The sequence below is a fragment of the Sardina pilchardus genome, chromosome 4 (genome assembly GCF_963854185.1).
Source record: "Sardina pilchardus chromosome 4, fSarPil1.1, whole genome shotgun sequence".
Lineage (NCBI taxonomy): Eukaryota > Metazoa > Chordata > Actinopteri > Clupeiformes > Clupeidae > Sardina > Sardina pilchardus.
Window position 1 is genome coordinate 17,307,979 of NC_084997.1, and position 24,538 is coordinate 17,332,516.

General features: G+C 48.9%; 1 protein-coding gene across 1 annotated transcript in view; it reads right to left on the reverse strand.

Moving 5' to 3' along the window:
- myo16 (myosin XVI) overlaps positions 1-24,058 on the reverse strand; it is a 144,482-nt gene extending 120,424 nt beyond the window's left edge. Inside the window, exons 1-3 of the mRNA XM_062533651.1 lie at positions 24,031-24,058; positions 14,668-14,861; positions 14,463-14,532 (exon numbers count right to left, since the gene is read on the reverse strand). Coding sequence (XP_062389635.1) covers positions 14,463-14,532; positions 14,668-14,861; positions 24,031-24,058 — 292 coding nt within the window. The remainder of the gene's footprint in view (positions 1-14,462; positions 14,533-14,667; positions 14,862-24,030) is intronic.
- Positions 24,059-24,538: the final 480 nt, after the last annotated feature.

The following is a 24,538-nucleotide window of genomic DNA, read 5'->3' on the forward strand; positions in this document are numbered from 1 at the left end:
GGGGGGGAGGGGAGAGAGAGGCGTACTGAGCTACGTCACATCATCCTCATCATCACCATCATGTGTGTCACCATCATGCCTTATGGGGGTTCTACATTCTGTAAAAGAACCTCGGGTGGGGTGTGTGTGTGTGTGTGGGGGGGGGGGGGGGGGGGGGGGGGGGGGGTGGCCGCTTCTCCTGTGACGCAGGCACTTTTCCGAGAAGTTAACAAACAAAAACAGACAAAAAATGATGTTGCGTGACTGTCAGGACTGCGACAGTTGAGGGGTCTGTGCTGGGAGCAGAAAGCATAACGATGGGCTGTCACGACACATCGGCGAATCCGCCACGGTGAATCGGTGGCGGGGGTTGTGTGTGTGTGTGTGTGTGTGTGTGTGTGTGTGTGTGTGTGTAAGTGAGTGTGGGGGGGGGGGGGGCAGCAGCAGTCGCAGATGCCACACAGGGACCCGCCGAGAGTCTTAATGTCAGCAAATTGCCCCCGCACGGAAAAAAAGAGAGTCAGGCTGTGACTCGTGGCTCGGCTCGGAGACGAGAGCAGAGGAGGAGGAGGAGGAGGAGGAGGAGGAGAAGGAGGAGGAAGAGGTGGCCGGCGGAGAGATTGTCAGCGTCCGACTTCGGCATGTCCTGCGGGCACTTTCATCTCCAAACCGACCGTGTGCAGCGGAGTGACAGCGAACCCTCGCTAGAGAGCAATTAAGTGAGGGATGAATGAGAGGAGGAAGGAAGAGAGAGGAGGAGGAAGAGAGGAGGAGGAGGAAGAGAGAAGGAGGAGAAAGAGGAGGAAATGAGGAGGACATAAAGATGGCAGGGGAGGTGCCAGTGGAAGAAGAAAGAAACTGCTGCTATCGCCAGAGATGTATTTCTATTTTTTCATCTTCCAAGACCTCCTCTGAGAACTATTAGTCAAACAAAGGCTAGGATGGAGGGAAGGAGAGAGCCTGATGCGGAGATGAAGAGAGAGAAAGGGGGATAGAGGAGATTCAGTAAAATGATGAAGCCTTTGGAGGTCTTTGCGGAGCGTCACTCTTGAGATTGAAGGGAGCGTATCAGCCCAGGAGCACCACACACCACCATGATCACTGACAGAGCCACAGCCAGGAAGGACAATGGAGTGACAGATTGAAACTAGAGAAAAGCAAAAAAAAGAGAGAAAAGCAAGAAAGAGGATGAGTGAGATGAGAGGAGAGGAGAGGAGATGGGGGGAGGGCTTTGAGACTGAGAGGAAGAGGAATGAAATTGGCTGTGACATCTCATATGGCTCAGCAGTGCAGGTTGTGTGAAGCAGATCCCTGTGGAAGTCCCGGAGGATTTGGGGGCGCGAGGCGCTCTGACGGTCGTTGGCACAGCCGGCTCCAAGGGGGGGGGGGGGGGGGGGGGCTGGCACACACACACAGATGGGCACAGAGAGAGAGCGGGCAGAGCGGGCAGAGCACCCGGCACTGCGACGCACACACGGAGAATGCACAATGGCACCGTGATTGATGAGCGCGGGATAGGCTGAGAAATTAGCTGGAGCGCGAGCAGAGAGATCAAGCGAGCGATTTCCCGAGCAGGAAATTGCAGATGATGGCGGCTTGTGCAAGCGCCCCCGAGATGCTGACAAAAAAAAAAAAAAAAAGAAAAAAAAGCCCGAATACTTTTTGAGTGAGGAGCTGACACTCGAAAAAAAGAGGCGTCTTAATGTTATCAGCCTACGGAGTGACGACTGATAAGCCGATACAAGCGTACCAGCCATTCAAGGATAAGGTTTTTCTATGGCTATATTCTACTGCGCTGTGGTACCAAAAAAAAAGGCCCGATTTAACATCCTTTCAAATTGGATTAGGCTGAGGACAGATGTGATGGGATAAAAACAAACAATGCATTTGCATAGCCATCCAACTGATGGCACAAACAGCCTCGTGTCCCACACACACACACGCACGCGCACGCGCACGCGCACGCACACACACACACACACACACACACACACACACACACACACACACACACACACACACACACACACACACACACACACACACACACACACACACACACACACACACACACACACACACACACGCATGCACACAAGCACACACACAGGCTAATCTGTACTGGCAGCAGTACACAACCCGGGCCAAGATTGGGGTTCACTGTAAAACCCTGAATCAGGACTTCAGCCCAAGGCTTCCGTGGCTGCAGGCGATCGAGTGCTACCTGGAACAAGGCTCAACAATTAACCTCGTCGACAGCTTGTGTTGACAGATTAATCAAATCTGATTGGCATGTGTGATGGCGGCACTCAACATTAAAGCCACAAAAGGTCGCAACACATACTGCTGCAAGACATCATGCCAATGGAAATAACCACAGCAGAGATATAGCTCTGACCTCAGATGCTCTGTGCTGTTGCCACATTAATGAACTCTGCCATGTATGTGTGTGCTTGTCATGTGTGTGTGTGTGTGTGTGTGTGTGTGTGTGTGTGTGTGTGTGTGTGTGTGTGTGTGTGTGTGTGTGTCTGTGTGTGTGTGTGTGTGTGTTTGTCGTGTGTGTGCTTGTCGTGTGTGTGTGTGTGTGTGTGTGTGTGTGTGTGTGTGTGTGCGCGCAGTAGGCGACACATGAAACGCCCCGGGGTGGCTTTTGTCGTCTTCGAGTGGTGGTATGCGGAGGTTAACCGTGGGTGTAATTGCAGGAAGACAGGGAGGAGTTATTCCAGCCATGATCCAAGTGATGACCCTCACCGGGGCGCTTGAACCGTGAGTGGTCATTAGCCCTGAGCCAGATGTGTGTGTCTGGCAGCAGCAGCAACCCCACATGTTGGGTCCACCGCCGCCGCTACAAGGGCACACACACACACACACACACGTGGTTAGAGGACACTGCCACACACACCCCGGCCGGTTTATTTACTTGCTCTTGCATTTGTTGCAATTAGATGCAAGCAAATGAGCAGGCTTTGAAAAAAAAAAAAGAAAAAAGAAAAAAAGCGCTTTATATGGGCACGGCTGCATTCCCAGTGGGCCGCACTTGTGAAAATGATTTGGTCTCGTAGCGTGTTGTATGGACGAGGAGTTGATGAGTGCGAACTGACTCAGCAGTCCTGCGCCGCGAGCTCATTAGTTAGGCCAGATGGGCGTCCTGGGGAGGCAGGGAGGTACGGTACTGTAAGGCTAACGGCTCGATGACCATGAAACCTGAATCACGCCTGCAGCGCAATACATAGAAAAGAGAGGTGATACTGAGGCATAGGACAAAAGGACAGTATCGAGTCCCGAGGCATGGATAGATTATGACCTTTAAATACCAAACTTCAGGGATTCATTTCCAACCCCCTGTACAAGAGAGCAGCTCGAAAGTTATTCGGAGTCAACAGAATCTTGGTGCAGGATACCATCGTCTTCTGTGCATCATTTATTCCCTCTCAGATGGGTGCAAACAGTGAGCGCAGCCACCAAAATGTGCAGTTCGTCATTTAGCAGCAGGGCCACTTAAGAGTCATTAGCATTAGCCTCACTCCTTATTAATCAAACTCTCAGACCCTCGTGGAGCTCACCTCACTAATGAGGGCCATCTCCTGCATCCACTTGACTCTGCCAGGTTCCCATGGGCTGGGATGGGCTGTGCAGTGGGGAGACATTTTGAGCCTCTAAAAATCTCCCTGATGAACTTTATGATTCTTTTGGACCAAGGTTGTTTCTGTGGTTCAGGGCTAAAAAAGAAAAAAAAAAAAAAACTCCTCTAAATGAAACAAATGTCAAATTAAACATTAAGCTAGGATCAAATCCTCAGTAAGCCCAAAATGCTAATAACGCTAATTAACGTTCTGGACCAATTAGGTGGAATAAGTACCTAATCCTTAATATTAAGGAATAACATCTCAGTTCACACTGGCAATTCTCTTGACTCCCTTTTGGAGAATGCTAGCAATTAGTTCATGTCAGTCAAAAAAAAATTGCACCGCTGCAATCGGCTGGCTGAATGGAGTGACTTCAAGGCTTGGTGCTAGCCAGACCAACGACATCTGGTTTGGCCAGAAAAGCACAAGACGAAGCATTTTCACTGCAAATGAGGCAAGAACCCACATGACATCGCTGGGTTGATGAGGAGAGGAACTCTTGGGCAAGCAGCACAGTCAGCAGACTCCTGTTTAAGTAGACGAATAAGACAAAAGAGGGACTAGCACGGCTCACGACCCCCGTGTCACCAAACCTGTTCAGGGCCATTTGTCTACGACTCCATGCTGCCCAGCTACAGGCTCGGACCATATGTCCAGGGTTTCCCTGGCGACGTCATCCACATCCACATCCACATCCACATCCCTGAATCATTCACCGAATCACTGTTGCTATGGTGGTGCAACATGCAGCAGGGATTCTGAGAAAGAACCACCAAACAGCCAGGACCTTGAGCTAGTGCGGCGCTCTGGACTAGCACGTAAAAAGCCATCAGCTCGAGCTCGTTTGCAGAGAGAGAGAGAGAGAGAGAGAGAGAGAGAGAGAGAGAGAGAGAGAGAGAGAGAGAGAGAGGCTTTTAAAAAGCTGGTCAAGGCCACACAGTCAGCTCCAGGAAACTGCAACAACATGCAGCAGGGTTCTAAGAAAGAACCACCAAACTTGGGGCCTTGGGGTAATGCTGTATCCTCCTAGGTAAAAAAAAAAAAAAGGGTTTGTTTTGCAGCCAACCATCCAAGGAAATCCTCTGTGTACAGTGCACACACATCGCTGCATTAGCTCTGGGCTAAAACACCAGCCACACCACCAATACCCCTGCTAGCCAAGCTTTGATCACGGACTGCACAGACTCACACAGCACCGTGCCATGCAGTAGGTGAGCGGGCATCCACCCCGTGGGGGTCACTCTTCCTCATGATGTGAGGAAGCCTTGCTGCTGCTGCTCTTTGTTGCCATTCCAGCAATAGCAAGTTGCAGCGATGTGGGCGACTCGAGCAGCTTCTTACCGCGTGGAGGGGAAAGGGGAGGGGGGGAGGGGAGGGGGGGGTGCAGCAGCAAAACCATATGTAGCGTTTCCATGGCAACTGAGCACTGTCAGTGAGGTACGTTCAGGTAAAGGGTCTGGAGGGGATGGGGAAAGATGGGGCAATGAGAGAGAGAGAGAAAGAAAGAAAGAGAGAAAGAGAGAGAGAAAGAAAGAGAGAGTGTGTGTATGTAGGGGGGGGGGATGAAAGGGCATATATCACGTCATGAAAGAGCTGGCCAGGCAGAACATACATTTACCTTCTCTTCTTTTCTTCTCCTCTCTTCTCTCTCTCTCTCTCTCTCTCTCTCTCTCTGATGGGAACCAGAAGAGGATGCGAGTGGAGGGAGGGGGAGAGGGGCATACTGTGTGTTGGACTGAGCGATGATCAAACGCTGGGAGGATTTGGACAAACATCCACATTCCAGCTGCCAAACAGAACAGCAGAGCACCACACACACACACCACATCCTCTCTTCCCAAATCTGGTGGTCCACAAGACTGGGGTTCAAACCCAACAAGAAATCAAAAAAGATCTGGTCACATGGCCATAACAGCAGCCACACTCAAAACACGCTCCACTCTCCTCCTCAAGCTAATCACAAACACACACGCAATGACCCATCATGGAAGGAGCCGGAGGTCGAGGAGTTTCTCTGTAGTCTCCTAAGGTGCAGTATCTAAGGCAGGGGTCGGCAACCCAAAATGTTCAAAGAGCCATTTTGGACCAAAAAAAACAAAAAACAAATCTGTCTGGAGCCGCAAAAAATGAAAAGCCTTATGTAAGCCTTATATGAAGGTAACACAGGCTGTAAGTGTATATTATCTATATTAGCCTACTATCAAAATGACTAAGTAGGCTACAACGAGGCTACATAATGAGCTTTCATGATTAAATGTTTTTCCCTACAGCGCATCTCGGAGAGAATGACACACCACGTGACTACTCCGCTGGTGCTTTAAGTTCAACTTCGTGTAATCACCGTCCGTGAACCGTTGCTTTCCACGTTTTAATATCTCAGGTTGCAACAAAATTTATCCAGAAGTAGGCTACTGCAATCACACTTTTTCTCTCAGTCCCAACTGGGTAGTCGGCTGCAAATGTAGCATGCCTTCCCTGAAAATGTCTTTCTAAATGTCTCTCTTTTTGTTGTTCGCCAACTTCTCATTACAAAGCAAGCAAACATGCAGGCAATCCTTCCGCAATGGCAATGAAAGCAAATGATTCGGTCATTTCTGCCTTAAATTCTCTGATCTCATCGGCTATCTTTCTCTTTTTCCCTTTGGGATCCATGCCATGGCCATGCTGACACCCGCCGGTTTGTTTACAACCACAGCCACCTGCATGGCACGGCGCCGCCCTGAAACGTGTGTCGCAGGCTATCAAATCTTCGTTGACAGAAATGTTGAACTTTAATATTTATTATTCACATTTTTACAACATTGGAAAACGTTAAGAATGTTTGTCCTGATACAGAAACCATATTAAAACAAACAAACAAAAATCCCCCCCATTCATTTTCATACATTTTTGAAGACGCTCAGGGAGCCACCAGGGTTGCGCTAAAGAGCCGCATGCGGCTCCAGAGCCGCAGGTTGCCGACCCCTGATCTAAGGAGACGAGGGAGTTTCTCTATAGTCTGGTAAGGTGCAGTATCTAAGGAGACAGACCAGCCTCCCAGCACTAAAAGGTCATCTGCATAATCCAAAAACCCTTTGAGAGATCATCCCTTTGAGAGATCATCAAAAGAAAAAGCACAATGTATATTTTTCGTTCCACCCTTATCTGGTAAGCAGAATACTAGATTCAGGGCTTCAAACCGAGCTGCAGCCGTCAAGCAGAGACTTCTGCATACTGCAGTGATCTGGGCTAGCAGGTACAAGCCATCAGCTCGAGCTCATTCGTAGACAGAGGCATTTAAAACACTGTCCGAGGCCACACAGGCAGCTCGGGGAGAGGGGCAGCTGTCCTCTTAGATAATGTTCCAGGACTTGAGTGCCGCAGTCCAACTGACAACAAGGCAAAGTGAGCTACATGCTGCCAAAGCACTGCTGGTCTACAGACTGAGCTAAGCCATATTCAGAATCAACCAGAAGGAGGGAGAAAGAAATAAAGAAAGAAAAGAAAGAAAGAAAGAAAGAAAGAAAGAAAAAGACAGACAGGCAGACAAACATAAAGACAGACAGAAAGACAGAAAGATAGCCGGCAGGGAAGTAGAGACTCCTCGTCTGGACTAGTCCTGAGGGATGGCGAGATCTCGTGGGAGATCCAGTGACCAAAAGCTTAAGGAGAGAAAGCTTAAGGATAGAAAGGCTCTCACTTGGTCTTTCACACTTGATTATATTATTCCTCTCTTTCTCGGCATCTCTCTCTCTCTCTCTCACCAGCTCTCCCATCAGTTTCCACATAAGTGATCAGATACCAACCACCCACTGTGCTTCGTTCCATGAAATTCAATCTCTCATCCCATGTTCTGATACGTCTTCTACTGTATTACTTTCTCCCCCTGTTCCATCACTCCGTGAGAAAACAAGCAGGTCCTCTTCTCTGGGAAATGTTATCTGCTCCACCTTCCTCACAGTGACACAAGTGCTTCTCCCTTCTTCATCATCGCCACCCGAGAACCGCAGTCAAGCGTAGATGTGCCATGTTTTCAGAATGAGATCTAAAGAGCATCTGATACTTCTTGTGATTTCGGAGAGTGGACTTTGACAGGCCAAGAGCCTTATAGGGGACCAGAGGAGGAGGCCAATGGAACTAGAACTCCGACAGTGTAATAATGTAAGTGCATGAAAGTTTGTGCATTCCAACTTGTTAGAGAGCTATGGTTGTTGTTTTGATCGAACCCATCTCATCCAAATTAAAGGGGAGAAAAAAGTTTTCATAACTCATTTACAGTGACAGCCCGCATTCGGGCTAGCCTATCGACCTGACAAATGAATGAAAGTTTCATTGAGGCTTAAATAAATTTGCAAAATGAGCTCTGTGGACATAATCATATTTGGATTGCCTCAAAGATTTATTCCTGAGTCCTTCTCAGAGAGAGAGAGGGAGGGAGAGAGACAGAGAGAGATGGAAACGCTAATTAAAATTTCTCCACTCCATGATACAGAGGGGGAAAAAAAAAAGAATTCAAATTAAATTTGTGATGTCTGTGCATGACGAATGGGGTTCTCAACCGTATGCCTCTTTCATTGAAGTGCTGAATCTTCTGAAAGTTGGTTACGTGCTCGTATCATTACAGTCGCAATACATTTCGGCTTAGCGAATGCCCCCGAAGGACCAACAGCAGCGCGACATCATATAGCGCTGTATTACAGATGTAACAAAGTCCCCGTTCGCCCCCACACCCTGAAAATGTGTCATTTTTCCATTACTTCACGCCCACTGCCCTGTTTCCTAACTCTCGTCGTTTAACAGCCAGCATTATTCCCCCGTTGTAAAACAGCAGCACGGTGACGTCTGACATCACTTAGCCGAGGCAGGCTTAAATAGGGCAGACTGTGTAAACACGCTCTGAGGGTGGACTTAAAATAGCCAACGCCAAAGCATTGCAGACACAAGCACCTGCATAGTCTCCGGGGGCGTTTTGGAAACTCTTTCACTTCAAATATTGGCTTTGATCAGCTGTCCTCTTCACTTTAAACATGAAAGTTATCTTTAAATCCCTTCCATAAATGCATGGGAGAATGATTCTTTTGTTTTCTTTAGTGCATTCAAACAATATGGGACTGACTTCTAGCCTGATCAATTCTACATAAAGAGTGGCAGATGTAGTGAAATGGTACTCGCATGCAGTGAGTGTACAAATGATCCTGATGTTTGCCCAACACACACCCCACCCAACCACCCACACCTTTTGGTTAATGGCGTTCCCAACCCACACCTTTTGGTGTTAGTGGCGTTCCCAAGTATCCTCCCTCACAGGCTTACTCAGAGCCATTTTCTCTCTTTTCTTTTCACCTATCCCAAGGGATTTGAGTGGGATTAACATTGTGCCAGAAAGGAGACCAAAAAAACCCCTTCTTTTCGTAGAGGAGCCTGAGGACAAATCCTGCTGGAAAATTTGGTAGGTGTGCATCGGACGGCGATGGTACTCTGAGCAGAAGAGGCACACCGAGGGATATGAACTCGCGGTCATATTCCAGTTAAGATGGAGGATAACAGTATAAATATTAGACAAGAGTAAGACAGGCCTGACAGGACAAGTCTTTATGAGAATACAAAATAGGTGAAAATGTCTCATCTTTACTTCTGTATAACCACTGTGAAAAGTACGGAATGTACAAGACAAGAATATATCCAGGCCTAACACTATTGCCTACATGTAGTATGGCTGGTATTACACATGGTCAGTTCATCAATACACAACTTTGACCTGTGTGAGCAGTGCTATTCATATGAAGTTGTACTTTGTGAAATTACTGTACCTGCAGTATAACTTCAAGGCAGGCAAAGTCAAGGCACTCCCCTCCCTATCCATGATAACATATGGCAACATCATCGCCTATGCTCAATTTGAACTATAATGGTACTGTAGCATCGCTGAACTTAGCCTTCAAGGCTACATACTGCATTATTGGCAATATAAACCCAATAATCAGAGAGACGGTAAGAGACAGTGAAGACACCCCACCTAACGCTGAGTGACACCTTGGAGAATCCAAGCAGGTGGAAATCTTATCATACCCATCATGTGTGTGCCAAGTGTGTCGAGCCAACTCAATAACGGCAGCAGACCTTTTGGCGTCAGCGCGCCAGGAATCATATATAAACATGGAGCTGAGATTGGTTCAGCAGCTCAGCATTCTGAACACACCAGATGGTCTCCATGCCACTCTCTCCTGCTCCCACCATTGAGTTTCGAAAAGGTGAAATTTCATTGAAACATAAATGAAATCATGAAGACACACACACACACACACACACACACACACACATATACATTCACAGTTACTGTACACACCTCTAACATCGTGAAGGTCACCCACCTGCAGTACTAATAACATGGATATGGAAACGACTTTCTAAAGAATTTCATATTCAAAGGTTTTCCAAAAAAGTCGTCCCCATGAAAATCCTAAAGCTACATGCCCCACCATCCCCCCACTCACCTCCACCCGCCACCTCTTTATCTGTTAATCTGTGCCCGGAGCAGTGACAGTGACAGAGTTTAATCAGTAGAGCCGGCCTAGCAAAGTAAGCCCCCCACACCCACACACACACACACACACACACCACACACACACACACACACACACACACACACACACACACACACACACACACACACACACACACACACACTATATTCCTGCCTGGCTACCTTTAAATTAAATGTGATGTCTGCTATTAGCGTGGTTAGTGCGGTGAACAGCTATCTGTTGCCCCTGCTGTGTAAACAACTAACAGGGCTACGCAGGTGTTAATGGCGAATAATGATTCCAATTATGTAAAGCGAATACGCTTTAAATGAAATCATGTGAAATTAAACAATAATAGGATTTTTTTCCGAGGATCGACTGTGAGATGTGGGATGAGATAAGATAACCGAGCTAATTCTCTTAGGATCACTTCTAAGTGTGCTAAAAACATTAGCCACGTTGCATCGCTACCATTCCATGCACAAGATTTTGCTCAGTGTGCGAACTGAGCATGAAATATACCCAGCAAAGATTCTAGAGTGCTAAGATCTTTGCTAGTTAGATTTGGTGTCATGTAGAAAATATGTTTAAAAAGCTAATAAAACAAAACAAACAAAAAAAATAAACAAATAAGTGTAATGGACCAGGAAGACTCAAACAGGAGAAGCATCACTGACTTTACTTCCTAGAGACTGACCATGTGTTGTTCATGTCTTTTGTGTAAACGACGATCTGAAACATCCGTGTATACCATTAAACGGCTCCTAACCAGCCTATACCCCCAGGATGCAGGGGGCTATTTACACATATCTCAGAAGTGATTACAGATGTTATTTTTTTGGAATATTCCAAAAATATTCCCCCATGCACTCCTGGGACATTTCTGTCCTGAGGCAAACATCTCCTCTCCATCTGAGTCCTGCTGGCCCTGTTGTGTGCCTATATACTGCATGTGTGTGCCTGCCTGTTTGCCAAAACATGAACAGCAAGGAGAAATAATTAAAACACAAAAGCACACACACACACACACACACACACACACACACACACACACACACACACACACACACACACACACACACACACACACACACACACACACACACACACACACACACGTGCTTCTTATTTGTCCTGTTCAAGCGTCCGTGGCGTCTTTGTCTTCATTCTTCACTCTCTCCTGATGAGGACTGTTGAGCTGCCAGCTGCTCGCCCGATCCAAACAGAACTAATCAGACCCGGTATTCAACCCCACACCCCCAACCCCCACACCTCCTCACACACACACACACACACACACACACAAACACGCCACCGCGTCAACCTCAGCCGATCAGCATCAGTCTCAGCCACAGGCTCAGCGCTCAGTGTAGCTCAGCCCGCAGCGCAGCGAGCAGTACAGCTAGGCCAGACCCCCAGAAAAGAAATCTGTTCACATTGTTCTCATTGTGAGGCGGCCATTTCCCCTCCACTGAGCTAGATAAAGGGGAGAAGATTGGCTCACTCGTGTGTGTGTGTGTGTGTGTGTGTGTGTGTGTGTGCACGTGTCTGTATGTCTACACTTTCCTTGCCCTTCTATATTTCATCTAAAACCTTTTTTTCACAAACAACCTGCTTCACTTTAGGGACACTTGCTTTCTGACTCTAGAGCTTGTTCTTGTGAAGATGCTTGTCAGTCCACAGTACCCAGAGGACAAAGCCTGACAAAACATCCCTGTGCCACAAGCCCCTGAGCCACTAAAGTAAGTGCTACAATAACTTTAGCAAAGCTAGCCGCTAACAGTAAGCAGGCACAGCCAAGTTGGCTAAAGCTAAGCCACTGAGGTAAGAGTTATAACATATACAGTAGCAACGCTAACCGCTAACGGCAAACGGACTCAGCCAAGCTGGCTAAACCTAAGCCACTGAGGTAAGAGTTATAACATATTTAGCAACGCTAGCCGCTAACGGCAAACGGACTCAGCCAAGCTGGCTAAAGCAGGCTAGAACCAACCCGCCTCCCACTCCCACCCCCATCCCAAGTCCATAACAAAGACAGTCTGGTGCCACTGGCTTAGTAATTAGTGTTTAGTAGGTGGGCAAAAGTCACCATTCACGGCTTGCCAGAGGCAGCGGACTTCCAACAGGCGTTTGCACTGGGCACACCAGCTGGCGGCGAGGGCCAGCTGAAGCAGCCTGGCAGACGTCGGAGGAGGAGGAAGGGATTTACATGCCGGACCTGCAACGGCTGCCGGGATAGCAGACGCAGACACACACACACACACACACACACACACACACACACACACACACACACACACAAACACTCGCAGAGAGACAGCTGGGGAAAAAGGAGTGAGAGAAGAGTCCACGGACGAAAGTGAATGACCAAGACGCAGAAAAAAAAGAGAGAGAGAGAGAGAGAGAGAGAGAGAGGGAGAGAGAGAAAGAGAGAGCTAGAGGAGCGCTGAGTTCATAAGTTTGAGCGTGAGCCGCTCTGCTCCGCCCAAGGACAAGAACTGAAACATGAGCAAATCTCCGCTATCCGGGGCTTACACCATGTGCCCGGAGAAATGGAAGAAAATCCCAATCATACTGTACACATTATCTACACAAGTACATTATCCTACTACAAGGACAAAAGTCAGGCCAGACATTTGAGACAGTTCGAGCTGACATATCCTCATGGCTTGTTCTCCTTCCCAAATAGTCTATTTAAAGAGAAGGCCTCATCTTCATCCTTAGATGGCATCTTAGGTATATATCAAAAGAGAGAGAGAGATAACCGTTCCATTTATTCACTGTCAGCAGAAGCCCCAACCACCACCACCACTGCTAACCCCATCTGCCAGGTATTCGCTGAAGTGGAAAAGTGCAAAAAAGAAAAGAGTGAGAGAGACTGTGCAAAGACAGATTTGATGCAAGATTTTTTTTTTCTATTCTCCGCAGCACATTAAAAAAGAGGGTGCACTCTCTCTCCCTGTCTCTCTTTCTTTCTCTTTCTCTTTCTCTCTCTCTCTCTCTCTCTCTCTCTCTCTCTCTGTCTCTCTCTGTCTCTCTCTCCCTCTCTCCCTCTCTCCCTCGGCTTTATCTCGCTCAGGAGGTGAACGAGAATAGCTGCCGCTCCTCTCTTCCCCTGGCAAAGTCACAGACTGAAATAGCAGACTTTGCGGGAATCAATTTGCCCCGCTCCATCGCTCATAATGGGAGCATATGGGCCCTCTGTGATCGGCGCGCTGTCCTGCCGCCCCACTCCTTCTCTGGGCTTCTTCATTAGATTACTCGTGCCTGTCTCCGAAGAGTCGCCGTGTGTCACACACACGCCTTTGATTATTAGCTCTCCTGGTCGGCGTGTAATCAGCTTGAGGAATGGGCTAATACCTTATGTGGCTAATGGCGTCTCTGCCATTCTGCTGCGGCCGGCCTGAAATTAATTTTGCCTCGTCCACCAGGGTCGGGTCAGCTGTGGCCACAATGGTACACACACACACACACACACACACACACACTCAGGGGCAAAACCACACACACATACATGGCACACAGACACACACACACACACACACACACACACACACACACACACACACACACACACACACACACACACACACACACACAAACACAAAAACATCCCCACACACACAGACAGACGCACACACACACACTTTTCCCTCACTGGGGAGACAATCTAATTTGTTGCTGCCTCCTCCTGCAGCCCATTGAGTGGGTGATGAATGGCAGTGCCGAGAGGCGCTCCGGCTGCTGCCCCGGCTAGACCCCGGGCACTGGCTGACTCTAATCACAGGGCACTGCCACCGCACCACGGCTACACGCACACTCTCACAGCGGAGACGGGCATTTGAACTCCATTACAGAACGTTCACCTACAGCACAGACGACACCATGCCTTCAGCATCGGAGAGCGAGTGTAGCAAACTTCAGATTTAATATCTCTGTCTAAGGGTATGGAGTGTGCAGGGAGACAGGAACAGAGATTATAGTGTGTCTGAGTGCACTTGCAACTCTTTCAATTTAGAGTTCAAACTCAAAGGTGGTCAAGGCAACTATAATACGATGGTCAAGTTTTTAAACTATCAGATGAAACGTTTTTTAGATCAGTATTGAGGCAACATTGGTGTTAACGGGCACCAAGTAAGATTCAATATGAGACTACCCTCAGCCACACCCACATCCACACCCTCAGCCACACCCACAACCACAACCACAACCACAACCACACACTCACGCTCACACACCCTCGCCCTCGCCCTCACATCCACACCCACACCTTCACCCACACCTTCACCCACACCTTCACGTTCTCACCCATACCCACACCCCACCCCACCCAGACTGTCCAGCAGCGTCTCACCTTCTTTGTCGTCGTGTCTCATGACGGCGTCCTGGATCACGCTGGCCAGTGGGAAGTTGACATGCTGCTTCTTGCGGTGGCCCGTGTGCCCGCGGGCTTTGGCACTGGCGCTTGGAACGGTGATGGCGGCGGCGTTGGCGCCGGTGTTGGCGCCCGCTGCGGTGGCGGTCGTGGCACCACCACCGGTGGCGGCGGCGATGGCGGCACTGCCCGCGGCGGCGCCGTGGAGCTGGCACTGTTGCTTCTGCAGGGCGCGCTCGCGCTCGTAGTAGGCGCGGACCTGGTCGCAGCGCATGCGTCGCACCAGCCGCTGCCGCTGACCCAGGGGCAAAGACTCCAGCAGACACTGGTCAATCTCCATGTTCTGAGAGCGAAAGACGTTACATAGCTGGAAGCAACCTGCGGAAGAGAGACAGAAGGAGCAGAAGAGGAAGAGGAAGAGAGAGAGGGGAGGAGGGAGAGAGAAAGAGAGAAGGAGAGAGAGAGAGAGAGAGAGAGACAATGTTACATAAATAATTCCATGCTTTCTTCTCATCTTCTGACACAGTTAAGAGGTTGAACAGGCAATCGGCAGGGGTGAGAGGCAGAGGTGCAGATGTCAGTTTTGCTTTAAGACACACACACACACACACACACACACACACACACACACACACACCATCCCATCTAGGATAAGGATATCATGACTGTGTAATCTCTTCATCTTGTCTGGAGCAGAGCCAAACCATCCAGCGCTCCAGACTCATCAGAACACTCACCAATGTACCGAGGCCAGAACTTTGCTATCAATCTAGTTTTACCACAATTACACATGCAGAGACAAGATGGCTGATAAATTCTGATATCTATCCGATATACTCGCTCAGAAACCAAGATGTCAGGAGCCCACAAGCACATACACTTCACACTAAAACGAAATATACAAATACCATAAACTTTGCCAAAAAACCTTGAAGACAGACTTGAACGCAATTTACACCTAATTTAGCCTTAGTGTGCTAACAAAGATAAGAACCTACTGTAAGCAAGAAGACAATTGGCAACCTCGTACAGGCAAACTCTTGCAGACTTCCTGACCCAGTTCTTCGTGTTCAGTCAGCACTTACAAAAACACAGTTTCCAGTGTTTGTTATGACAGGCCTCGTTAGTAGTCTGGCAGCGGCTCCATTTCCATTTAAAAGTGGGATTTTTATCTCCATAAATAATTGAGGACTCGCCCGCAAACGGAGTCAAACAGGCTCGGAGCTGGAGCCAGGGTTCATGAGGAGCACAGCCCCGGTTCACCATTCCCTGTGCAGTTAAGGAGCCTTTAGAGGAATAGGGGAGAGAGCAGTAGTAGACTCCAGTCTCATGCATTATGGAATAATCTGCCTTCATCAGGAGAGAAAAGGATGGAGGGAGAGAGAAAGAGAGAGAGGGAGAAGGGGAGAGAGAGAGGGGATGAGATAGATGAGAGTGTGAGAGAGATGGAGAAGAGGATGCGAGATATTAAGAGTATGTGTTAGAGAGAGAGAGGGAGGAAGGTTAAAGGAGATATAGAGTTATAGAGAAAGAGAGTGAAAGAAAAAGAGAGAAAGTGAGAGAGAGAGAGAGAGAGAGAGAATTTCATTCATGACCGAAGGAGAGTTAAGGGTGGGAGTCAGTGTGTGTGTGTGTGTGTGTGTGTGTGTGTGTGTGTGTGTGTGTGTGTGTGGTAACGCCTCATCAACGCTCCCAAAAATGACCCATCACTAAAACCTCGGTCCCCTCGCCCACAGCCCACCCCGCAGGCCCGCAGCACATCATGTCCCCATAATGACAGGAAGAGGTTCCTGGGCCGGACGATTAGTGCGCCAGTGTAAAAGACTGCAATTACACAGCTAATTCAGGTCACTGGAAGCCCCATGGCCAAGGAAATAGAAGTTTGAGAAGTCTGCCTTTGTAGATAAATTAAAGACACCCCCCCCCCCCCCACACACACACACACACACACACATACACACACAAACACACACACACACACACAGAGCTAATTTTGTGACTTGCCATGAGGTTTAAACCGCTGACAACACAATGCCTTTGATGTACCAGTGACTCCCCCCCCCCCCTTTCCTTCCCCCCTCCCCCTCTTCTCCAGTCTGTTAGAACTTGAATGACACTATGACAACATTTATTTTTTTATTATTACACCCTCTGGCTGCAGGCCCTGTTCACTGTGTGCATGAGGACTCCATGCATACTAGGCTAATGCTCTCCGTGACATTTACATTCCGTCACGGGACAAGGTGCTTTCAGCGCACAAGCGAACGGAGAGATCAACGATCTATACATAAAATCTATACGTGCCCTCCATGTAAATCGCTTGACCTTGGCCAGGCAATGCTGGTGTTCTATTCTTCCAGCACCAGGAGCAGTGGATGTCTTTTATACGGAAGGCAAACTCATCGCGCCCGTGCTCTGACAAAAGGCGCCGCTATCCTTTCAAGACCAGCAGCACCCGTAAATAGATGGATAGTTTCAGCGAAACAGACACGCTCACAAGTCACCTACACCGCACCTTTTCCGACGGAAGATAACAAACTGTTGCTGCCGTGCCGAGCTTTCGCTCCTCCCTGCGGGGGCACTTTACGTGCGAACGAGCGCGCATCCGCAACGAGCGACGATCGCTACCGGCGACAAGGGGGGCAAACCGAGCCGGAGCGGGTCTGTGAGCGCGGGCAGATGACTGATGATGCTGTCGGCGGCGGCGGCGGCGCTTTTTCATGAGATAAGATTCTGGTCTCTCGGGCGAGAGCACCTGTTGAGGGACTCCTGGCAGAGCTCCTAAACCCCCAGGGCAGCCTGCAAACAGGGCCCGTTCTTTGTTTTTGCTAACTTTGAATGTTTTGGGTGTCAACTCAACTCAACTCAACATGGATAAGGATTCATGGCAAAGGATTAGGGATTTGCTGTATTCTGTGTTTGGGGCTATAAATATAGATCAAACGATAAAAGTGCTGTCTTAGTGTCCCAGCTTCAACTGCTGCTTAAAAGCCAAAAAATATATATGCTCAGCATAAGCACAGATGTGGACATAACAACCATAACATGACAGGTGCCACAAGGACAAATATTATGTTTTATGTACTATGCATGTTTATCAGGGGACAATTGTGAAAACTTGCAAACACCACCATTAACCAACATTTCATCAGTCAGCACAGCTGCATCTGCAAACAGTAGGCCCGCTATTAAAAGCTACTTGGTTTGTCTGAAGTGCACACTGAGACACTGATGCTTTTCATTCCATGAAAGTCATTTCAATCCATTTCTTGAAAATGAGACGGTGAAATCCCATCTCTGGCTCTCAGAGGGAGAAACGGAGCCTCGGAGAGTCTCCAGGAGTCCATTTGGAGACGTAAGTGCCCCGCCCGTCCTACTGGGCTACTACTGGTAATGAGAATGGGATGCAGAGCCTGACCGAGTCGGGGAGAGAGGGAGCGGGAAAAACGGAGGAGGAGGAGAGAGAGAGAGAGAGAGAAAGAGAAAGAGAAAGGGGGGAGAGAGAGGGACAGAGAGAGGGGGTAGAGAGGGGGAGAGAGGTACAGAGAGAGAAAGAGAGAGAGAGAGAGGGTACACGATGCTGCCTCTTAGCATCTTGGATAAGATAAATTGCCGTTCGCCTTCAATTCCACTCTTCCTCCTCCTCCTCCTCTTCCTGTTCCATCTCTCCGAGTCACACCTCATGTATCCCTCACTTCTCATGTATCCCTCTCCCACCCCTCCATATCTCCCCTCTTTTCACAGAGCTCCAGTTCATCCCTCGTTCCCCATCTCACTTCAATTCAGTTCAATTCAAATGAGCTTTATTGGCATGACAATAATATCATGTTGCCAAAGTTTACTTGGCATAATAATGCAGATAAAAACAATAATGAAAGAAAATAAATGTGGTCTGTGTAGTCTTCGACTGCAGGGGTCAAGTGTGAGATGTGCAAGTGGCCTCACAGTTCTTCTTTTCTAATGTTTCATCCTGCAATCCACTCCTCTTTGCTTTTTCAGTGTCTCTCTCTTGGCTTATTTTTCTCTCTTTCCACATCTGAGCCTGACAGCATTCAGCTTCTGGACTCCTATACCCTCCGTCTCCCTTCCCACCTTCAGCCTGCTACCATGGGAAAGTGCTCTCTTCCTCTCTCTTCCTCTCTCTCCCTCTCTCTCCCTCTCTCCCTCTCTCTCCCTCTCTGCTCTCTGTCTTTCTTCCCCCCCTGTGCTGATTCAGTCTCCATAGACTGATAAGCCTTAACACAGATTAAAGACATTGCAGAGAGGGGAAAAAAGGCCATAGATGTGAAATAAGCTGCTCACAGTGAAAGAAACCAATTACCAGATCCCCCCCCCACACACACACACACACACACACACACACACACACACACACACACACACACACACCCATCCACCCCCCACCCATCCACAAAAAGACAAAAATCCGTATGAACCATCAGCTCTCAACAGGCTTAGTGTTCCATGTCAGAAAATTAAAAGCCAGACGTATTGTCAAAAAAAAAGAAAGAAACACACACAGACCTTGATATTGCAGAATTTTTCACCAGCATACCTGCATGGTGGACAAACCACTAGAATGTGAAATACAATACCTACAGGATAGTATATTTCTTCTTCTCACCCAGTGCAGTTAAATAGCTGAATATAATACGAATGATAACAACTCTGAGCTGTTGCAGACTTGTGGGATGACGAGAGGCCTTTCACTTGGAGCTCCACGAGTCTCCAACAAGCTTATACTGCAAGACTCCTCCTCTCTTCTCATGCGTCCCCCTACACTACAACATCTCAAAACTTCTAACAGTCTGGCAAAACACAGATCTGGGCTCAAGCTACAAGCTTCTCACACAAGCCCCTCTGTCTCTGTACTGACACACATGTGTCCTTCAAATACTCGTCTCAATGTCAAACCGGCACCACCGAGCAGCATGCATCAAACCCCATTCAAGAATAAAAAAAAGAGAGAGAAATGAGAGCACGGACTCCCCGCTAGCACAGCAACTCTCCACTCCACGCTCTAACCGGCTTTGGACCCAGCCGTCTGCCGTAGTAGCCGCCACAATTACCCAACACCCCCCTCCCCCACACACACACACACACACACACACCCCTCGACTGATCTATGAGGCCGGGGATGCCCCTGGGTTGGGTGAGAGACAGAGAGAGAGAGACAGAGAGAGACAGAGAAGGAGAGGGAGGAGAGAGAGAGAGAGGGGGTGGGGGGGGAGATAATCTGCCTGCGAAGCACCTCGGCCCGGGGAAAATGAGAGGGGAAGGGGCGCTGACAATAGCGAATTAGCTTCGCTGTCTCAACACCTCCCCTCTATCTCTCCACCACAGCTATGTAGGACAGTGGGATAGTAGCTCACTAGGATAGTGGCACACTGCCGCGTCACTCACAGAGACGCCGCCGACGCTTCTGCCGACGCTTCTGCTGCCGCTGTGCAGGGCATCGTAGCGGCGTGTGCCGCGCTCGGAGTGAACGAGGGCACGTACTTTGAGTTTTATAGGGGCCGTGCTAGGCGTTGCGGCCGTGGTGGGCAAACCGTTGGCTTTTATGGGGCCTTGTAAAAAGCCTGGCGAGTGTCAGGGCCAGACAGTGCGGGCGTAGACGCGCGGGCGAAGAGGCTCCGAGACAAAGAGGGTGGAGGAGTGGAGGAGGCCATTTTGGGCCGAGGGATGACTCCCTCTTTTGTGCACAGGGTACAACTATTTAAAGGAGGCTAATTTGACACCCAGCCATGATGGCTGCTGTGTCTGCTATATGTCAAAAAGTCTGAAGTACAAAGAATGAATGGTGATGATTGAGATCACCGACCATAAGATTGCTAATTACTGTAACGTGACTTTATGAAAAGTACGTACGGAAAGTGACACTGTTGAGAGAGCGGATTATGCGGCTCGTGGAGGGGTATTTGATGGCTGCCTGTGGGGAAGAGTCTTGTCATGGAGATAGTAGACGACTGAGGGAAGCTTCTGGAAGGGAGCGAGAGGAACTGCAGTGTCAGAGCCGTGGGGATATGCAAAAACCACAGCGTGCGACAACATGAACTCACCATGAACTCGCCGTGCTCCGCTCCCACAGCCAAAGCCTCCCCTCAGCTCAGCCTAGGCTCCAATCCCTCCTCCCCAATTCTCGTCCAACTCAGACACGCTCAGTCTGCCACCAGACTTACTCTTGTCCTACTCGCTGTTCCACTCCCCCCCCCCACCCCCCCGCCCCCCCGACTCTGGTTCCATCTAAGCGACACTTCACTATTTTTGGGACTTCTGTACTTCTCTCCAAGTTCTCGCTATCCACTGCTTTCTTTCCGCTGGTTCTTTCCAGGTTTCATTCACAGGTCTGTAAACAGAGTTGAAGAGGAGCACTGGTAATATGTTGTCCTCCCTTAATAGCCACTTTACAGACACACACACAGACACACACACAGACACACACACAGACACACACACAGACACACACAGACACAAACACACACACACACACACACCACACACACACACACACACGCACACACAACACAGACACACACAGACACACACACAGACACACACAGACACAAACACACACACAGACACACACACAGACACACACACACACACACACACACACACAGTCGTTTTTATGGAGTCCATTCCTGTTTGAAACAGCAGTTCTCTAGGATGTAGTGGGCCTAAGGCAGTGCGGAGGCTGTGTAATGGGCACAGCTGTGGCCATAAACGCACATGCTCTGTGGGACGTGACACATTACATCAGGCTGGGGGGGAGAGGGGGGGGGGGCACATGTTAAATCACAACCCTCAGCCTTAGTCACCGCTCACCAACACCATTGGCTCCATCCACCAGGAAGAGAGAGAGAGAGAGAGAGAGAGAGGGGAGAGAGAGAGGGAAGGAGAGAGAGAGAGAGAGAGAGAGAGAGGGAAGAAGAGAGAGGGGAGAGCAGAGAGAGAGAGAAAAGAGAAGAGATAGGGAGAGCAGAGACAGAGAGAGGAGAGAAGAGAGAGAGGGAAGAAGAGAGAGGGGAGAGAGGAAAAAGGGGAGAACAGAGAAAGAGAGAGAGAGAGAGAGGAGAAAAGAGAGTGGGCAGAACAAAATACCAAAACTAAAGAGGGATGAAAGTAAGAGAAATGAAAAAGAGGAAAGTGCTCAAGGAGGAGTGCAAAATTGTGTTTGGAAAGCTGCTCAACACACTTAAAGCTCAGTGGGTGTAGCGCATGTGGGGAGAAGACACACAAAGCAGTAGAGGGTGGATCGGGTTATGGGATGAATGTGCAGCTCTCTGATGTTCCTCCATGCCCTAGTTGTGTGCTATAGGAATACCCAGCGCATGTAGGAGAAACATAAATGGCAGCAGGAGGGGATCAGACCAAATCAATACTATGCACATGCACAGACACATGCATAGACACACACACACACACACACACACACTAAGATACACACACCCACACAAATGTGATAGGGAGCTAGTCTGCAGTATTCAAGGCATGTCTACATCTGTTCTTCACTGCAGCCCTGCAGACTTCATTGCAGCAGTGAAGTGCACACACACACACACAGAGAGAGAGAGAGAGAGAGAGAGAAACACACGCACGCACACACACACATACACACACACACACACACAACACACACACACACACACACACACACACACACACACACACACACACATACACACACAAACACACCTGTGCCCTTCAGCCAAGCTATGTGGATCTGGTGTCTATGCTAGCACAGGCTACCTGTGTGCGTGTATTCCCACTGAAGCCTACTGATGACCACCCACAGCGGTCAGCTGGAGACAGATATGAGAGACGACACTTGTGGATGTTCCAGTAGCCTCTGCACCCGCGCCTGTCTCGCGCCTGTCTCTCACTGTACATGTCAACAACACACACAAGGAGCATCACAGACACGCTTGCTCGCTCGCTCTCTCTCACACACACACACACACACAGAGACTACAGAGTCCTATCAAAGCCTGAAACAGCTTCTCTGTGATTCCTCTTGTCACGACCACACACCTACACAGTAAAACAAATGCCTACATAACATGAACACAAAACAAGACCAAACCACTCAAGCAGAGCACATCATTACACTGCTCAAATACACACACACACACACACACACACACACACACACACCATTTATAATGGATGGAATATCTCCATAGTGACAGAGGCTCAGAGAAAGTAAGAAGGGAAAGTAAGAAGTCAGGGTAAAAGAGAGGGAGAGAGAGAGAGAGAGAGAGAGAGAGAGAGAGAGAGAGCACTAAAATATGGACTGCTAATTTGGCAGCTTTAGTATGCAACCTCATGAGTTTCACCTTCAAGCAGTCATTAGCCCCACATAACAGACAGCGTGATACATGCTGCCCAGCTCTGGCCAACACCAGACCAATCTGGACACAGCGCTGTGTGAGAGGAAGAGAGAGAGAGAGAGAGAGAGAGCAAGGCAATGGGAGGAGAGAGAAAGAGCGAGGATGATATCATCCATGAAAGGGAGACAGAATAACCTGCAAAGGATGAGGGAATAAGAGGGAAGGAGGGGAGCAGAGAGAGATTTGGTTGACAAATCAAGCCATTGACAGACAGTGTAGGCTACTAAGCAATGGCTTACAGCCACTTCTAACACAAAGTCAGCTCTCTATCGCTCTATCTTTCCCCTTCCTTTATCTATCCACCCATCTATCCATCCTTTCCTTTCCTTTATCTCTCTATCCCTTCTAGTCAATCTAGCTTTCATTTTGCCCATGATGTCATCCATGCTCCACTTTAGACTTCTGTCATCTCTGTGATTGTTCATCTCACTTTCTTCTGTTCTTCTCCTCTTTTTATTCCAGCCTAGCCCCCTGATACCCCACCTCTCATTTCATTTTAAAGCCCCCCCCCCCCTCTCTCTCTCTCTCTCTCTCTCTCTCTCTCTCTCTCTCTCTCGCTCTCTCTCCTTTGCTCTGTCGTTCCCTGTCTTTGCTGTCAGGTATCCAGCAGGGGCTGTCAGACGAGCTGTCACACGAGCCGCCTTTTTCCCCGTGACATTAGCCGGCAGACTCCCGCGGGAGCTCACTCACACGCGCGCACACACTCGCAGCACACCTGCCTGCCGCAGTCACCGGTCAACTTTTCGCCACGCCACCGCCGCGCTCTCTGCAGAATGCTGCTGCTGCTGCTGCAGCATCTCTCTCTCTCTCACACACACACACACACACACACACACACACACACATACACACACACACACACACACACACACACACACACACACACACACAGACACACATACATCATATGCCGCACGGGTTAAGCTTCAAATTCATTCACGCTATCGAGTAAAAGCGACACACAGCAACTCCGAAGATCCATCAAGTCTCAAGCAAGGCATGACATCATCTCACACATGATAGGCGGCTTGGGTACACACCCAATAAAGCACCCTCACTCACTCTTATGCACACACACCGCTGTTACCTATTCATCTCTGTCAGGCATGCTGCAGAAAGCAAACACAAAAAATGCAAATAACAAGTTGTTTACTCACAGCATTTGATGAAATGATAATGTGACATTTTTCTTATTCTCCCTCCGGTTCTGTTCTTCCCCGGCTGATTTCTACTGCTGCAGCTACAGGTTACCGCTCAAGCTGGCTATGCCGGTACATGCATAATTCAGCGCGTTTTTGCCTGCGATATTTGGTTTAGCTTCGCGTACATTATTTAACGGCAGATCGGATTGCAGTGTAGTAGTAGTAGTATCAGAAGTAGTGACAGTGTGGAGAGAGAGAGAGAGCGAATGTAGCGGTTAGCGGGTAAGTCTTGAAGCTCTCGCCTTCTGCCGGTCCCTGCTCACTGCGACGGAGGCAGTGCTTCTGAAGCGCAGTCATTCACACTCTCTCTCACACGCACACACAGCCACACTCACACTACCAGCCGCTCGCCGACCATGACCGCCACACGTGTTATTGTAGCTGCGGTGACGGACAGTTCGACTAAGCCCGCCCCGGTACACACCCCTCTCCTCTCCCTCACTCGCGTCCTCTCTTTTTCAAT